General features: G+C 47.6%; 1 protein-coding gene across 3 annotated transcripts in view; it reads left to right on the forward strand.

The window, feature by feature from the left end:
- SLC39A11 (solute carrier family 39 member 11) overlaps positions 1–18,382 on the forward strand; it is a 265,991-nt gene that overhangs the window by 28,049 nt on the left and 219,560 nt on the right. For 2 of the 3 annotated variants that reach the window (XM_081804588.1, XM_081804587.1), the window contains exon 2: positions 991–1,149. The exons of the other annotated variant lie outside the window; for it this stretch is intronic. In XM_081804588.1, the coding sequence (XP_081660714.1) occupies positions 1,137–1,149 (13 nt within the window). In that variant the 5' untranslated portion in view covers positions 991–1,136. The remainder of the gene's footprint in view (positions 1–990; positions 1,150–18,382) is intronic. 3 annotated transcript variants of the gene reach the window in all.

Below are 18,382 nucleotides of genomic sequence, written 5' to 3' on the forward strand. Positions count from 1 at the left end.
TACTGCAAGATGAGTACATCTCTGCACCCATGGCGAAACTCTTAGACGTTTATATAGAGGCTTTAAAGGCCAGATGGTCTCAATGATACGTTGTTCTCTCAAGGCTGCATCCTGGAAGTGGCTCCTAGTATGGGAACAATGTGTGGAATGTACATTCCAAGGACAGGGAAGGAGGGTAATGGGCCTCCAGTTGCCCGACGCCAGCTTTCTGGTCAACAGGCAGTCACATCCTCCTGGTGACCTACCTCCTCCAACAGTGTTCTTTATCTCGGAGATGGACCAGTGAAATGCCCCTTCCAGTCCTTTTCTAGTGACGTCTCCTCTCCTTGCCTAAGTCAGGTTGGGTCCTGGAAAAAATACTGGCCCGATCTATCTCAGGTGCACCTGTCTCTTCTGTGGGGCAGGGTGAATGGGGACTGAATAGCATTGACCTTGACAGCAGAAAACGTGTAATCAAGAATGATTGTTGATTTTGTCTAGATAATGGACGCCTCCCCCTCCCCGCTTTGAATGCCTGTTTGGCTTTGCTGTCGCCTGTATTCAGCAGCCACCCTGAGGCTCCGGGTCCCTGTTTGACTCCTAATGGCTATTCTTTTGACTCCCCCCCTCCCCATCTGCTGAATGAAGTCTGCACCGCCCCAGCTGGGGCTGCCTCTACTTCTCTGCAGCTCAGTTAGTAACTAAGTAACAGAACCTTGAGCCAGGAAAACCGATCGAGTGGGGAGGAGATAACCCCGAGCTGGCTTGTTTGATATCTTTTTTTTTTTTTAGATTTTTTATTTATTTGAGAGAGAGAGTGAGAGAGAGAAAGAGCACAAGAGGGGGGAGCGGGAGAGGGAGAAGCAGACTCCCCGCTGAGCAGGTAGCCCGATGCGGGACTCGATCCCGGGACTCCAGGATCATGACCTGAGCCGAAGGCAGTCGCTTTAACCAACTGAGCCACCCAGGCGCCCCTGATATCTTTTTAAATAATACCCTTCCCTCTGTCAGGACTTATCAGAGAGACAATAGACAACAGGAAATCAAGAACAGAAGCACGACAAAGGGCCAGGCGGGTGCTCAGCCTGTAACCTGGGGAGATGCTGCTCCGTTCGCTGTTTTGGTGAGAAGTTCACAGTCGAGGAACACGGTCGTGGATGCAAATCCCAAGTACGTCATTGATGTTTCTTAGCGGCTTAGTAAGTTAAATGGGGGAAATTATTCCTCTGCAATCAGTCTAATGGACGGAAGTCTCTCAATGAAGCCTGGAGGAGAAGTAGGAGATAGAAGCGTTGGACCTGGTTGGGAGTGGTGGATGCCAATCCAAGCATCCGGTATGGTTTTTATGATCTCCGTGGGAATGATGAGGATGAAGTTTGCCATTTCTATTTCTGTGGAAAGATCAACACTCCTGTTGTGGAGAACATACTGATGTATAGAGGAAGAGAAGGTTCCTGGGTGTGATGATCATATTACCCTGACTACCTGGAGGGACATTCCTGTTTTCAGCTGTTCTGTCCCTTGTCAACCCTAAACCAACTGCATTTTTCCCCAAAATTGCTATGTCAGCTTCCACATCCTGTTGCTAAGACTGCATCTTCTACCGGGTGCCACAAAAAATCCTTTCCGACATTGTGGTCCTGACATTTAGTTTGGAAAATATGGAATATGGTCACCAGATTTCTTTTAAAAATCTGGCCATTTGGCAGAGCGGGTTTCATGGTCTCTTCAGATACAGAAGGGGTTAACTTGAGGACCAGTCTTCGTTTCTCTCTCTCCCACCCCTTGACAGGTGCAGTTTGGCTCGACACTTCACCCTTTCTCTCTATTCACATCCTCAATCCATACGGAATACAGTGGCAGAGTGAGTGAGCAGGCAGCAGAACCTCGGTGGAAACCACTGTAAATAAATGTAGCATCAGGGACCATGGGTAGAAGACACCACGGGTTAGACATTATTCCCTTTTCTCATGCCTCCTCCATTTTGACAGAAATGCACAGAAACAGAATCCTGGACCCAGAAGGGAGTTTAGGAATTCTCAAGTTTATAGCCCACCTCCCATGTTGATACAAGGAAAGATACGAGGCTCCAAGAAGCACCGTGACTTGTCGGGCTCACCAGGCTAGAGAGTGGCAGAGTCGAGTCGAATCAGCTCTTCTGGGTCACAGACACGTGCCCCTTCCCCAGGCACCCCACCCCACATGGTGTGTGGGAGCTGGAGGAGACGATCCCCAGCTCCTCCCTTCCAGCAGGACATTACTTCCGATGACCAAATCCCTGCTGCTCACACCCTGGCCGGGCTCCTCTTTTTCAATCCCTTGGCAACAGGGTTGGAAGACGTGTGGCCACCCTGTTCTGTGATTTTTTTTTTTTTTCCAGAATGTTTCCTGGAGCACTGATTCGGCAAGATGCTCTGTAGAAAAAGAGCACAAGGGGCGCCTGGGTGGCTCAGTCGTTAAGCGTCTGCCTTCGGCTCAGGTCATGATCCCGGGGTCCTGGGATCGAGTCCCGCATGGGGCTCCCTGTTCCGCGGGAAGCCTGCCTCTCCCTCTCCCATTCCCCCTGCTTGTGTTCCCTCTCTCGCTGTGTCTCTCTCTGTCAAATAAATAAATAAAATCTTTAAAAAAAAAAAAAAAAGAAAAAGAGCACAAGTCTGGAAGGTGCTCCTCCTTCTCTTAAAGATCCACCGTGCTTTATTAATGATACTCATAAGTAACATTTCTTAAGTACCCATTATGTGCATGGGGGGGGGCTGAGGGTCTCGTGCATTCTTTATCTCACTTAATCCTCCCAATTTTTGAGGTGCATACCATCATTATTATTAATATTGTTATTTTTGAGAAGCTTGCAGTGAAGGAGGCTATCTATCTCAAACTCCGTGTTTCCTCGATTTATTTAGCCATGGGAACTTTGCCTGTGAATAATTTTCAGCACTAATTAAGTGTTCACTGTGTGCCAGGCACCGTACTAGACACTTTGTTATTTACTCATTTATCCTCACTGCAACCCTATGAAGCACATCACCATTATTACTATCCCCATTGGTGAATGTAGCAACCAAGGTTCAGAGAAGTTAAGTAACCTGCCCGAGGCCACACAGCTACCAAGTGACAGAGCTTAACCACTCTGCCTTCCCAAGTGCTGAGGCATGGTTATGCAGAGCCAAATGTGTTGGAGAAGGGGCTCCTTCCCACCTGTAGTCGCTCTCAGAGGCTGATTAAGGTGGGGGAGGGACTTCTCCTTCCCCCATCAATAGCCTTGATTGTTTTAAGCTCTTTTCCCTTCACTATAACCCCTCCCCCCACCCCTCCCCCGCCGACTGCCAACAATCTCACGATGTGTGTTGGTGAGTTCTTCCAAGTTCTCTGAGGCCCCGACAACCATCCAGTCCTCCAAGGACCCGTTTTTCCTCCCTGTTCCATACAGAGCCAGGTAACAACGGGTATCTGGTGCTGTCTGGTGCATGACCTGGCTCCCCATGCCGAACTGCCCGATTAGCCTGCTCCTGGGGCAGCCCTTTCCTGGCAAAGGGGAGCTGCCTTTAGGGTTGGATTTATAGACTCACAGAAGCCCATTGGCCCTCGAAGAGCACCTAGCTTAGGGCTTTATAACCAGGCTGCACACCAGGATCACCTGGGGAGTTTTATAAACTAAAGATGCCCTGGCTCCATCCTAAGCAATTTTGATTTAACGGAGCTGGGATGGGGCCCAGATAGTTTTTCAAAGCTCCCTAGATGATTTTAATGTCAGCTAGAGCTGAGCACCACAGATAATACCACCTTCTCATTTCACAGGTAGAGGAACTTTGGATGGGGGGGGTGGGGGGGGTGAAAAGTCTGTCCTGGGTCAGACAACATCCCACTCGGTCTCTTTATTCCAGAGCCACTGTGGACTCACAACCCACCCCCTAAGCCCAGGAACCCTGCTCCGTGGCTAGAGGAAGCACTGGGCAGGGTTTGTGTAGGCTCAGGCCTGGGAGCTTCAGCTCTGACGGCAGATGGGATCACAGCTGTCCCTCTCATGAGGAAACACCCTGTCGGGTGGCAAAAGCTCTCGTCCCATGGTGAGATGTCGGGGTGAGATGGGGGGAGCACCTCAGTTCCCCTTGGCGAGTGTCTGTTGCAGACGCACTGTCTCATGTAGGAATGGGTATTCTGCAGCTATGAGAGGCGGGCAGCGATTTCACAAATGGGCCAGAACCAGCAAATGGGTCTCAGTGGTTTCATTTTTATTAAGAGCAGGGAAGATCAGAGCCAGATTTCATCCTGGCCACAGTGCTAGAATCACTGCACTGAATCACACTCTTCTTTCTGGCATGTTCTTTAGCAGGGTCTGTGCACCTGTGAGCAGCCAGGGATCTTGCCGAGGAATCCCACCGGGTCCTTTCTGCACGGATAACTCCTGCCAGCCCTGGACATTCTCCTTGTCCTTTTCTCCCTGCTCTAGTGGCTAAAATGATAGTTCTTCCTTAATGGGGCATAGAATATTTACACTTCAACAGGATTTGGGGGAGGCACAGGTCCATAGGAGAGGCTCTCCGAGTGGAGATCTGGCCTGATGTTGGCAGCGGGGTCTTCACTCCTAGCATCTCTGACGGCAAAGCAGTAGCTCTCTCTTCTAAGGTCAGAAATTTCTGTTGCCCAAGGGCCTCTGTTCCCCAAGAAGCAAGAGCCGCCCGGAGTTAATCCAGTAACTGCGGAATTAATCCAGGAACTGCGGGTAATAGATTTAAATCCTGTTTCCAGAAAGGCTGCAGTTCCTCGGCTGGCCTCAGGGTGGGGTGAGCGCACAGAACTCACCGCCCCATCGGGCCTCTGTGCACTTGGGCACCAGGCCTTGCAGGATGGGGCCCCAAAGCCCACCTCTCCACTTTTCTTACACCCCCCTCCTCCCCTCTGCACCCTCCTCCAATCCGGGGAGGGGATGAAGCCTGGATAGAATCAAAATGACTGCAGAGCCTGGACCCGTCGTCGTTCGGTGTGTCCCTTCCAGCATCACTGACGAGGAAAATCTCCTCTCTCCGTGGCCCCTGTGCCAGATCAGGGTGGCCTGGCTGGGAGCGAGGCAGCCACAGCTTCTTGCTGCCTTGGCTGGGCTGAGATGAGGAGGCACTGAGGACCAATGCAGGTTGTGCCCGGGGAATTTTTACAGCCGAACGAATGGATTTGGAAAAGGATCTTGAAGAGCTGTCTCGGGGAGCTTCATGCCTGTTCTTGGGCTGCGTGCTGAAGCCCCAGGTGAGGCTGTCATTGAGCAGCGCAAAAGTTTCTGCAAGGCAAAGAGGACGGATTGTCCTTCCTCTCCCCAGGCTCGTGGGCACTGACGAGGGTCTCAGCTGCAAGGGCAGGAGGGGCTTCGTTGAGCCAGGTGAAGCCCCAGCGATGAGCCTTGGCCACTTCCGAAAGCGAGAGTTGACTGAGGGCTTCTCCCTTGTGTGGGGGAGGCAGCCTGTTGGTTTTGTTTGCTGGTCCCGCTGCCAGTCCCCAAGCTTCATGGTGCCTGCCTGCCTGCCTGCCTGTCGGAGCAGAGCAGATGGCTGGGCTAGAGATGGGGGACCGGGGGTTTCCATGTCCCCACGAGACAGCGTGTGTCCCCCCCTGTCACCCCCATAGCCGCCAGTGGCTGCTTCTGCCCCGTCCTCCTTCCTCACCTCCCCCTCCTCCCTCTCCCACCCCGCTCACCTTCTGTAGCCAGCTCTCTTCTCTGACAGATTGTCCCTGTGGCTGCCGCCAAAAACTAATTTCTCAGTGCCACTTTAGACACTCAATCTTTTTCCCTGGCAAGACCTTTTTATTAGGGGGTGCGAAGCGTGACAATTCCTGGGTTTTGTTTCTAGCCTGCTGGAACATGGGACCCTTTTGAGTAATCGGAGTCAGGGCTTAGGAGGGGTCTTCGCTCCCAGTAGAGGTGGGCAAGCCCACGGTGGGGCCCGAGCCCAGCCAGACCGAGCTGGTGACAGAGGAGATAGGACTTGACCTCACCAGAGGACGCTACAGAACGACTCACCTTAGGGTTCTTTCAATCGTGGATTCACTTAAACAGAACTTCAGAAATGTTTTTTCTATACAACTCTTCTATGTATACACGGTGTACACAAATTTTAAGTTACTTATCAAAATACTGCTGGTTCCAAATATCAGACCATCCCTAAAAAAAAAATGATGATTTGGCACCAGCGGGTCTGTTCTAAACATTGTGCTTTGGACTTCAAAGTGAATTTTCAAAGAAGAGTTCCAAAAATGGCTTGGCAGTGGTGATACCGAGCGTGTCTTCGTTTTCCAAGAGGAGCACCTCTCAGCGCTGTTAGATCGTCAGACTGTTCGGGAATAGCCAATCTTCACTTTGGCGTTCAGCTCTGATGTGATTGGCACTGGCCACGTGATCATGCTTCCGAAGATTATACCTGCACGTGCACCTCCTACAGAGATACACACCTTCATTCACTCATTCATCCCTCCGTCCGCCCGTTCATTCAATAAACAAAAAGAGCCAGTCAGAGGAAAGGGGAGAAAGATTGTTTCCCAAGCTTTGTGATCAGACTTCTGATCGTGTCCTCTCATGGTGAGGAAGCTCAGCAATGCCCACCTCAGGCCCTCGCTCCTTAGCACGTGCTCAAGAAGCATGGGGGGCAAGAATTGCATTTGAGGGGCGCCTGGGTGGCTCAGTTGGTTAAGCGACTGCCTTCGGCTCAGGTCATGATCCTGGAGTCCCGGGATCGAGTCCCACATCGGGCTCCCTGCTCGGCAGGGAGTCTGCTTCTCCCTCTGACCCTCTCATGCTCTATCTCATTCTCTGTCTCAAATAAATAAATAAAATCTTTAAAAAAAAAAAAAAAAAAAGAATTGCATTTGCGGTGCCTCTGTAGACCTTTTGGAAATCAGGTATTTTTTTCATGGTCTCTTATATCCCACACAGGAGAGAGGCGAAAACCGTCTTTGTCTCCGTTCTTGGCATGTTGCCACGATCCTGGCAGTCTATCAAAAAGTAATTAGTGGTGCATGACTTAACGAGCATGTGATGCATTTCTGTAGTGGATTGGGGGGCAGCGCCGGAGCCCTGAGCAGACAGAGGCTGCCTAGTGGGCTGGAGTTACTCATCCTGGCTAAATTCTTCCAAAATGATATCACTGCCTATAATTTGAGGTCCAGGGAGTAAAAGATAGGCTGACAAAATAGGCTGATCTTTGGTTCCAGCTGATAGAACGATTTGTTCAGCCAGTAACGTCTTTTTATTTTAAATTTAATTTTTGTCAAGTCCTATATGGACGTGGTCAACAAGTCAAGTGGTAGGAGTAAGCTTCTAAAGTAGAATAACAGTTCGCTGCTCCATCCTTTTCCATTTCTCATACACTGCCGGAGGGTGACCGCTTTCAATCCTTTCTGGCTTTTTTCCCTACTTATTTACCTCCATGTTTACAAATGACACGTTCACCCTTCTGTTTCTTGATTTTCCTGTTTTCGATTCTCTTGACTTCCTCCGAGGAAAGATCCCCAAGTCACCATTAAACAATGCATTTCCCTCCGGCCCCCTTCCCTCTTGGTATAGTTACAATCCTTTTGGTCAAATCAGTGGTCAGTGTTTGCATTGTTAATAACTATGTAAACATTACTTAAAGCTGACCCAAGCACTATTCTCTGCCGGTCTCTTCTTTCTTGTAGAGCCTATGTTTTCCATGGAGTTAATGATTACCTCTTTTTTTTTTTTTTTTTAAAGAGAGATGAAAAAACTTGCTCACTTTTCTATGTAACTGTCCATAACTCATCCTCAAATTCTGGCCGAACTGAAAGTCTTCCCTCAAGGTGTTTGGCCTGTTGGTTTTATTTTTGGCTTGGAGGCATCCTTCCTGGATCTCTTGGTCCTTCTGCTCAGTCTGGACCTATTGTCCTGGATGTCAGCCGCCTGTCTCCCATGTCGGGACTTCTCTTCACCATCATCCTGAGGCTTTTCTTTCTTGCTTTCCAGTGTTAGTTCTCTGTTCCTTCTCCCCTACTCTGTGTCTGGATTGCTTCTTCATTTTAGTGGAGCAGTTCCTCCAGGAGCTTCTTGAGAAAGGCATGTGGTAGCCAGCCTCTAAGACAACCCCCAGTAATCCCCATCTCCTGGTCCCCTCCCACATTGTATTGGGATTGGTCTACGCGACCAATAGACTATGGCAAAAGTGACGGTATGCCACTTGGGACGTTAGAGGGGATACCAGACACTGTGGCTTCTATTCTAGTGACTGGCTTGCCCTCCCCTCCCCTTCTTTCATTCCTCTCCCCCTTTCCCTCCCCTCCTCCTCCTTCTTGTTTGTCTTCCTCTTCCTCTATCTCTCTCTTTCTCTGATCATTCTTTCTGAGGACAACCAGTTGCCATGTCACGGGCAGTCCTTCGTGGTGAGAAACAACAACCCTATGAGTGAGCTCCAGTCAAGTCTCAGATGACTGTGGCGTACCTGACACCTTCCCGGTCCCTTCATGGGAACCCCCCCCCATCAGTACCACCCAGCTCAGCCACTCTCAAATTCCTGACTCACAGAAAGTAGGAGACTATACATGTGTATTGTGTTAAGCCACTTAAATTTGGGTGATTTGTTTTGCAGTAGTAGATAGGACAGGAGTAAATTTTTTGGATACTGATAATCTTAAAATTATCCTCACTTTCAACTGACGATTTGACTGGTGTAGAACTCCATTCTACAGCCGGAAGTCCCCTTCCCTCAGAATTTTGAAGGCAGTCATATATCGTGTCCTCGCTTCCAGGGTGGATGTCAGTCTTCCCTCTTCCGACTTTTCCCCAAAACTGTTTTGAATCTTCTCTTCATTACAGGTGTTATGACATTTCATGAGGTTATGCTTTGGTGTAAATTACTTCCGTTTTTACCATTTGTTGTGTTTGGCCTCAATTCAGCAAGCCTCTTTAATCTGAAAACTCATGTTCCTGTTTTTGAAAGATGCTGTTACATTCGTTTTTTGGAAGTTGTTCCACTGCTGTTGGCTCTGGTCTCCCTTTCTGGAACTTCTATTGTTCAGATAGACTATTTCTCCAATTCTCTTGGTATTTCTCTATTTACCATCCCTTTGTTGTTTTTTGTTTTACTTTCTGAGTGATCTTTTATCTTCTGTTGAATCTTTTATTTCAACTGTTGTATTTTTAATTTCTAGGAGCTGGTCCTATTCTCTGAACATGCTCTCTTTTTTTTTTTTTTAAAGATTTTATTTATTTATTTGAGAGAGAGAATGAGATAGAGAGAGCATGAGAGGGGGGAGGGTCAGAGGGAGAAGCAGACTCCCTGCTGAACAGGGAGCCCGATGCGGGACTCGATCCCGGGACTCCAGGATCATGTGACCTGAGCCGAAGGCAGTCGCTTAACCAACTGAGCCACCCAGGCGCCCGAACATGCTCTCTTTAATAGCCTTATGTTCATGGTTCATGGGTGTAATGTTTTACTCTCAAGTTTCTAAGGATTTTATTTATTTTCAGTTTTCTTCTACTTCTTGCTTATTTGTTTCCCATAGATTCCTTTTCCTTATTTATTATTATCTGTATTTCAAGGCTTTCTGCAGGTGTCCTTGGTGATTATTGATTATATTTAAGAGTGAAACATTAAAATGCCTGTTGAAGGCTCTCTGTACACAGGCATGGCTGTCGAGTGGTGGATTCACTGTAGAATTTTCAGGTGGGGGAGACCAGGTCACTTGGTTGAGGATCACCCCTAATCCGTAGACTGTTTTCGTTAGCCTGCCAGCTTTCTGGAAAGACCCCAAGCTAGATCTTAAGGGCTTAATAAGCCTGGCAACCATGCTCTTAGGAGCCATGAAGGAGATGGTTGAGGATTTTACTAAGATTTAGACATTCAGACATTTGTTTAGTTTCCCTGTTGGCAGTATGGTACCATATCCTGACCCTTCTGTGGACCTGATGTCCCCAAATACAGAGCCTGGCTGTTTCAGCCACTTCCCTGGGTAAACATCATCATTTTATTTTTTAACTGGATTAGAGGAGGCTGTACAGTGGTGGGGAAGGGATCTAAGGTTCTGAGCACTTTTTAATTGAGCTATAATTGACATAACATTATATCAGTTTCAGGCATACAATATGATGATTCACTACCTGGAGATCTTGCAAAATGACCACCACCATAAGTCGAGTTAACATCCATCACCATACAAAAATTTTTTTTGTGATGTCTAAACACTTCTTACAAAGTCATCCAACCATCCTCTTCTTTCCAACCCTACCTGGAGCCTCTGACTCCTGGATCTTTCTGGAGATCGGCAGCTTAAATTGGCTTTCTTTCTAGTTGGCTTTACCCATTCAAGGTTACATTTCATTTTCTCTATCCTATAGAGTCAGTTACCTTCCTGGCCCCTTTCCAACTTCCTTTTTTTTTGACATTTTCTTGTGTATTGTCATTTCCACTTGTGTACTGTCATTTTCTTGTGTATTGTAATTTCCACTGTAGTTCTCTTTACAAACTTTTGCTTTTTAAGATTTCTTTACCATCACTTTAGGGGAATCGGGAAGTGAAGAAGGGAACTGCATGTGTTTAATCTGCCATGTTTGACCAGACACCTTCACGGGCAGTCTGCACTGGATTTTTGTTCACTTGTTTGTTTGGTTTTATCTTGTTTATATATGTGAATGTCTTTCATTCTTGTTTGTTTGATTGTTTTTAACCAGCTAAGTATTAGTGACTTTGTTAGCTTTGGACTTGGTTATTGCTGTGGTTCACTGAGTATTACTGATCATGGATCAGCTCCCTGCTTGGTCGTCACCCACGGGATGACTTGCTACCCACTCTGTTCTGCATTCATTCATCTGGTAGTGGTGGGGATGGTGGCCACTGAAGCCTCCAGCCCAGAGCAGAACTGTTATGGTGTCCATGATGCTTTTTCCCTTTGGACTGACTTAGTCTCTGATGAACATATCCTTTGCTGGGGTTGGTTGGGACTATGACTGGCAAAGTAGAGTGGCTCCCTCAGATTTGTGAAAATATAACTTTGTTCTAATTAGGACACTTCCACATGGTAGATGATCATCCACTGGCCTTCAGGGCCAAAGAATATAATTGACCAGTGCATACTTTTTGAATTTTCTTCCTTGAACTGTCCTTCTAGCTAGCTACCTTCTCTTATTTTCTTTCTCCTGACTCTCTGATCCCTCATCTGTCCATCTATTCACTCAACCAGTACTTCTGAGCATGTGCTATGTGCCAGGTCCTGTCTGGATAAGATACAAACACTGACATCATGATGTTTTCACAGAGGCAGTGGTGCCCATGCTATGCACATCATGCTAAGGAGTCTGCATTTTATGCTGAAGGAAATGGGGGTGTTGGGGATTCTATGAGTGTGATGTGATGAGACAGTTGGTCTGGGTATGGAATAGTAGATCAAGGGTAGATGACACTGGTTGGGGGAGAGGGTACCAGAAAAATCTTTTGGGGGGATTCAGGACAGAGTTGTTCAGGGCTTGAACTATAACAAATGAAGTGAAGCCAGCTACAGAGGAGAGAGTTAGGAGGGAAGACTCTGGAGAGCTAGAGACTTATGGGGTTTAGGGAATGTGAGAGTGGGGGGTGCAATGGGGAGATGATCCCAGGTTTCTGGCTTCAGTATCTGGATGGATGGTGGTACCAGTTCCTGGAAGAGGAATAGAGGAGGAGAGCACAGTGTGGGCAGAAGAGAGCGAGTTCCATTTTGGTTGTACTGTTTGAAATGCCTATGGGACAGCTGATGAAGTGCCCAGTGAATAGTTTGATCTGTGAGTCTAGATACCTTGGGAGAGAGAAACTGAGCTAGACATTTAATTTGAGAGTTATTCTCTAAGGTGATAGTCAGAAGTGGCGGAGTAAATGAGGTCATCCAGAGAGAATATAAGGATGAGACAAGAAGAGAATGGGGAATGCCAATGTTTAAGAGACAAGTCCTCCAGGAGAGTAAGGGAAGGAAGGAGGGAGGGAGGGAGAGAGAGGAGCACGAGTGCCAGAGAGAGAAAAGCAGGAAAGGAGCCTAATCATTGTCTTGGATGTAAAGAAAAGAGTCTCCCAGGCAGGGAGGGCGAAAGAAGTAGGGTTACGAAGAGGAGAACTGAAAGATGCATGTTGGATTGAATACCTAGGAAGTCATTGGTGCCTTCGGAGGTGGTGTGGGCAGAAGGCAGATGGCAGCATGTTGAGGAGGGAGGAGGCATGAATGGAGAGGTGGTAGAGATGACAGGTGCATTCCGTTCTTTCAGCACCTTAGTTGGGAAGAGGAAAGCATCTGGCTGAAAAGAGTGTTTTTTTTGTTTTGTTTTGTTTTTAAGATGGTAAATGTTATTAAATGTAACAGTAGGGAGAGAAGAGGGAGATTGAAGACATAGGAGGAAGGATGGCCCCGAACAGCAAATGGGACTTCTCTTGCATTGTGTTTGGAAAAGCTCACTCATACAGAAGTGACTGCAGGCATCAGAGGTATGCAGGTGTGAGTGTGGATGTGGGGCGCATATGGAAGAAGCAGGAAGAATATGAGACGGATGCTTTTTATTTTTTGTCCAAGAATCATCCATATAACATTTTTTCTGAGCATTTATTCAGTTCCAGACACTGAATTTCTTGCTGGAGATAAGGAAATGAAAAACTAACCGGCCTTAGGGAGCTGTCTAGTGGAGCAGACCAATGTCAACAGACAAGTGTTCAAGATGTTGGCGGAATCCCGCCTATGGACTGGGGTGGGGGTCAGGACGCTGGTGCCTACCCTGGAGTGAGGTCTAAAAGGATGAAAATTTTCCGAGCGGACAAAGGGAGAAGCACACACTTGGCCATGCAGTTTAACCATAAATATTTACTAAGCACCTGTACGCATTAGGCACTGTGCCCGGCATCCTGGATGTAAAAGCAAATGAGATGCTACTCCCACTGAGCAGTGTACCACATCTGGTGGAGGAGACATGCAGATAATTTCAATGTAATGTGCTAAACGTTCAGACAGTAGAGTGGGTGTCCTTTGGGGACACAGAATGTAGTTCAGTGTAGAAGGAACATAGAATACAGGAGAAGGAGAGGCAGGCAGGGCTAAGGTCAAGGTTTAAAAGGTTTAAAGGGTCTTGGGTACTATCGTATAATGGGTTGGCTCTCTGGATTGGCTGCAGATTGTGGGTCAGAATCCTATTTTTATATATGGTCTGGCCATTGTCTGTTTGCATATTCAGTCTCTCACAAGTGAAGATGAGGTCATTAGGGTGGGTCCTAAATCCAATATGACTGGTGTCCATGTAAGAAGAGACACAGAGACACAGACACACAGGGAGAGAAGGCCATGAGATCATGGAGGCAGAGTTTGGGGTGACACATCTTACAAGCCAAGGAACACCAAGATTGCGGGCCACACCAGGAACTAGAAGAGGCAAGGAAGGACTCTTCCTTAGAGCCTTTGGAGGGATCATGTTCCTGCCAACACCTTAATTTCAGACTTCTAGCTTCCAGAACCATGAGAAAATATATTTCTTTGGCTAGAAGCCACCAGTTTGTAGTACTTATTATAGCAGCTCTAGGAAACTACTGTGGGTATCCAATGGCATGTTAACTGGGGAGGGGCAGAGTTTCTCGTGCATGTGGTCTGTGGGCTACCTGCTTCAGACTTACCAAGGGACTTCCTGAGGATGTTGATTCCAGGCCCCTTGCACAACCCTTGGAACTGGAAATCCAGAGGGGGTGCTGGAGAACCTGGATTCTAGCAAGATTCCCAGATGATTCTTCCGCTCACTGAAATTCCAGACCGTGTTCGTGGGGCATCAGGGAAGGGCTTGAAGGAAGGGAGTAATGCCATCAGACAGTGCCTAAGAAAGGCCATCTATCTTATGGGACAAGCAATCTGTTTCAACAAATATTCTACAAGGAATACAAGAACAAGATGGAGGGGAAATCTGTAGATTAAAAATGTCTGAAAAGATTTATGAGCGAATTTAGTGGTTAGTAAGTGACAGAGCCAGGCCTGTCTGTCCCTGAAGCACGCACACCAGTTCTCAGAGAAGCCTTTCTGACCCCTCATGACAGAAATGCACCTCCTCTTTTGTGTGGGGAACAAGGTTTGCTCCTGGGTCCTTCACAACAGGCTGTTTCTCGTGTCTTTTGTCTCTCCGCTAGTCCTCAAACATCAGTGTGCACGAGAATGGCCTGGGACACTGGCTCAGACCTAATTGAGTGGACAGGGAGGGGCCCAAGAATTTGCATTTAAATCATCTCCCCAAATGATTTCTCTAAGGTGAGCTGGCTCATGGTCTGCAGTAGGCAGTGAGTGCTGGGTGGGTGAGCCATGCTTGCGTCGGTTCCCATTTGTGGGCGGGATGCAAGCCTCCACTCCACCCAGTCCTGTTTCCATATCTTGCTGCCTGTCTTAGTCTGTTTGGACTGTAAGAAAGCACCACAATGTGTGTGTTTGGGGGTGTGGTGGTGGTGGTGCTTAAACAACAGACATTTATGGTCTCACAGTACTGGAGGCTGGGAAGTCCAGGATCAAGGTGCTGGCAGGTTCAGTGTCTGGCGAGGACTCTCCTGGCTCTAAGCAGACAGCTGCCTTCTGACTATGTCTTCACTCAGAGAGAGCCCATCTTTCTTCTATCTCTTCTTCTAAGGGCATTGGTCGCATTCCTGAAGGGAGTGACCTAATCACCTCCCAAAGACCCTACCTCCTAATACCATCACACTAGGGGTTAGGACTTCAATGTGGATTTGGGGGGCACACAAATATTGAGTCCATCGTACCACTCCAGGTGGGAATGAAGCTTTGGGCCATTTTTGGGGGATAGGGTGGGAAAATCCAGTCTTATGTTCTGTCCCTCACGTACATTTCCAAAAGAGTCCTCGCTTGCCCTCCTCCTTCCTAGCCCTGATTCCCGCTCATACTCACTTGCCTGTTTCCTCACAGGAGCACATCTCTTCTTAAAAACAAAAACAAAAACAAAAACAAATTATTATTAATTTTTAAATATAAAAGAATTGTGTGCACAATGAAAATACCTTAAAAGCACAGAAAATGAAAGTAAAAAACTCAAACCAAGAAACCCGGGATATCCTCTTACCCAGACCCAACCTCTGTAAAAATGCCACGCATGGCCTTCCAGTCTTTTCGGTGCACGGTGTAGCTTCACATAAACACATCCTCTTCCTCCAAGCTCATCCAGCAGCTCGGTTTCCCCAGGCTCCCCACTCTCCTTAGCATCCCACTCGCTTCTCCAGAATTCAGACCCATCTGGGCCATCCGCCGGCTGCCTGCTCCTCTGCTCGCTCGCTCCTTCCATAGGAATCACTGTCTTTGGGGGACACATTGCAAGCTGATGATGCCAAGTGCTTTACTGACAGTACCTGATACACTGTCTTCCCTTCTCCTGTCCTCCTCCTCCTCCCTGCCCATGGACTGGGGGGTGGGGGTGGGAGACATCTTCTATATTAATACTGTAAAATTTTGTCATAGCAAGTGAAAAAGGTCAAAGACCTAGGTATTCCCTCTGCTAATTGAGAATTAAACATCTCTGCAGGGGGGTTCCCTCTGTCCTTCTCTTCCTTTAGCAGAGCTGTCCTCTTAAAGTCTATACACAGGCTCTGTCCAATCTCTTGTTGAGAGCACAGAGGCCAGCACCCGCCCCCTACAATCCTTGTGTCTGCTGTTGCCATCAAGTCACCGGATCCAAGTGCCTGGAGAGAGTTATGGTTTTATCTGGGGGTAATAAACATGAGCTGCTTTGGAACCGAGAACAAATCCTGTTTCCATGCAAATGTAGTTTGTCATAAAAACCTGCCAGGACAGAGTATGGGGGCTGCTCTTCCCAGCAAATTGCTCCCTTTGACAGAACATTCTTCAGAGTTATCCTGGGAGTGATCAAAGCAGCTGTCGAAAAGGTTTGCATCTCAGGGATTCGGGTGCGAGGCTACTGCTGTTGAACCCCGAAGTGGCAGGGAGGCAGGAAACTGGGCGGGGTGGTGAGGGATTGTAGAATGTAAGGCAGGCCACTGGCTCTCTTGCTTTCTCCACATTGTCTGCAGAGCCATATTTTGAAGTCGTATTTAAATCCCTACATTAAGAGTCCTTCCAGAGCGGGCAGAATGAGGGCTTTATGGATTCTCAACTCTGAAGGGCACAGAGACCGGGTGAAGGAAGAGGGCATACAAATTCTGCTCTTGTTCTCTCTGCACCTCCCCCAGTGATGTTGCTTTAGGCGCAGAAGACCGGCGAATCCTCAAAACAACACAGGGACTTATGGCCCCGGGAGACATGAACGCCCCATCCCACTCCAGAGAGGTCAGTGCCTGCCTTCAGTTCTTGCAGCTAATAATGGCGCAGTCAGAACCACTCGACGCCGAAGCTGGAGCTCTCTTCCCATGCTCTTGCTCATTTCCCCTGATCCTGATGGATGGAGCCCAGAGAGAGAGTCAAGGTTACCCCAGAAGCTCAGAGAGGATGCTATTATCTCAAAGCAAGGGCCCCAACTCTACCTGGGACCGGAGCGGGGTTTTCAGGAAGCAGAGCAGAAAGCGACTAAGACCTGAGAGGTGCTTCTAGAGGAGGGCAGTGCCCAGGAAGAGGGGGGCAGAGCCTGGTGGGGTGACGGCCAACAGATGGCTCAGGCCTCACTTCATCTTCCTGACCAGCTGTCACTAGGAAAATGCACCCCAGGCTGGAAAGAGGCCAGATGAGGAGAGGAGAGAAATTCAGCATCCAGAACTTATTTGCTTTTCATTCTCCTCCTCCCTTCCCCCACCCCGCCCCCCAACTGCCAGATGATGGTGGGTCTTCATGGGGGTAGAGATGGCAGCAAGAGAATTCCAAGTCAAGCAGGTGTTGGCTTGCTGGGCTCTGAGGGTTGCGTCTCTAGTCCGTGATTCGCCTGCCCCGCCTACCACCCGCACTCACTGTGGGGTCACCTCCTGTGGTCCATGGTGCCAGGCTGCTGTTTGCATATGCAAGCCCTGGCCATGTATCTGGCCAGCAGGTGATTGCAGGACCCGAAGGGTCATAGCAGCATTGCCAGGCAACCCTGGAGGAATTTCCCACAGATCTGAACTCAGCTATTGCAAAGCCCCATCTCCGTCCAGTGTGCTGCAGGGCCCGTTTCTATGCCAGGTCAGAGACGGCAGGCCTCTTCCGCTCCTTGAACTGATCACAGGAGATATGATCAGAAGCACTTTGTTTTTTTGTTTTTTGTTTGTTTGTTTTAAAAGATTTTATTTATTTAAGAGAGAGAGCGAGAGAGTGAGAGAGAGAGCACAAGCAGGGAAGAGGGGGAGAAGCAGACTCCCCGCCCACTGAGCAGGGAGCCCGATGCGGGACTCAATTCCCAGGACCCCGGGATCATGTCCTGAGCTGAAGGCAGCCGCTTAATCGACTGAGCCACCCAGGCACCCCGAGAAACACTTTGATTAACAGGACGATTATCGTCGCCAAGTACTATGTGTGATATATGTGGAATGTGTTTGAATCAGTAATTTTGGTGGACCATGGTCTCAGGTTCACAATGTTTTACAAGCTTTTTTGAAAAAGATTTTTGTCTTTTGAGGTTTTTTAAATGATTTCCTCCTTATTTAAAAATTTCTGGTTACAAATAATTTTGGGGTTTTTCTGGGCATATAACTTCTGCTCTGTGCTCTTGGTAATCATTATACTTGGAGACCCTTAGGTGTTCAATAACAGAGGCTTGATGAAATGTGCCATTTTTGTAAAAATAACTAGATCCGTGCATGAACAAGATTCTGAAATAACAGCCAGTGTTTTGGAAACTTATTTTATAGCAGGTGTCTGCTCAGGGATTGGCAGGTCTTGTTTCATTTAACCCATACAGTCCTGTGAGGGAAAGGACATGAATATTTTCTTTTAATAATAAATGGGAAAATGGAGGGCAGAGAAGTCAAGGGACTTGCCTTAGGTTGTGGGGGTTTTAGTTCAGGCAGTCGAAACCTAGAATGTGGGCTTGAAGCCACTGTCCTCGAGCTCACACTGCCTGTCACTGGGTGGTGAGATTGGGAGCATTTTTATATTCGTCTTGTTGTCTGTATTTTCTTACTTTTAAATGCACATGCTGTTTCCACAATAGGGAAAAATATCCCAAAATATATATTAAAAAAAAAAAAAAAGAATCTGAGGTGCCTGGGTGGCTCAGTTGGTTAGGTGTCAGATTCTTGATCTCAGCTCAGGTCTTGATCTCCGGGTTGTGAGTTCAAGCCCCACATTGGGCTCCACACTGGGCATGGAGCCTACTTAAAAAAAAAAAAAGGAGTGTGAGTTTTTTGGACCAGGGGGAGTTTAAAAATTTCCAACCCACTTTTATCCAGTTATTCATACTTCATTGTTTTGGTCATGCCCCATCAGTTTTTTTTTTTTTTTTTTTTTTTATGTTTCTCCTCTTTCTTTTTTATTTATTTATTTATTTATTTATTTATTTTATTCT

This window comes from Leptonychotes weddellii, chromosome 15 (genome assembly GCF_054177405.1).
Source record: "Leptonychotes weddellii isolate Sample4059 chromosome 15, ASM5417740v2, whole genome shotgun sequence".
Taxonomy (NCBI): Eukaryota; Metazoa; Chordata; class Mammalia; order Carnivora; family Phocidae; genus Leptonychotes; species Leptonychotes weddellii.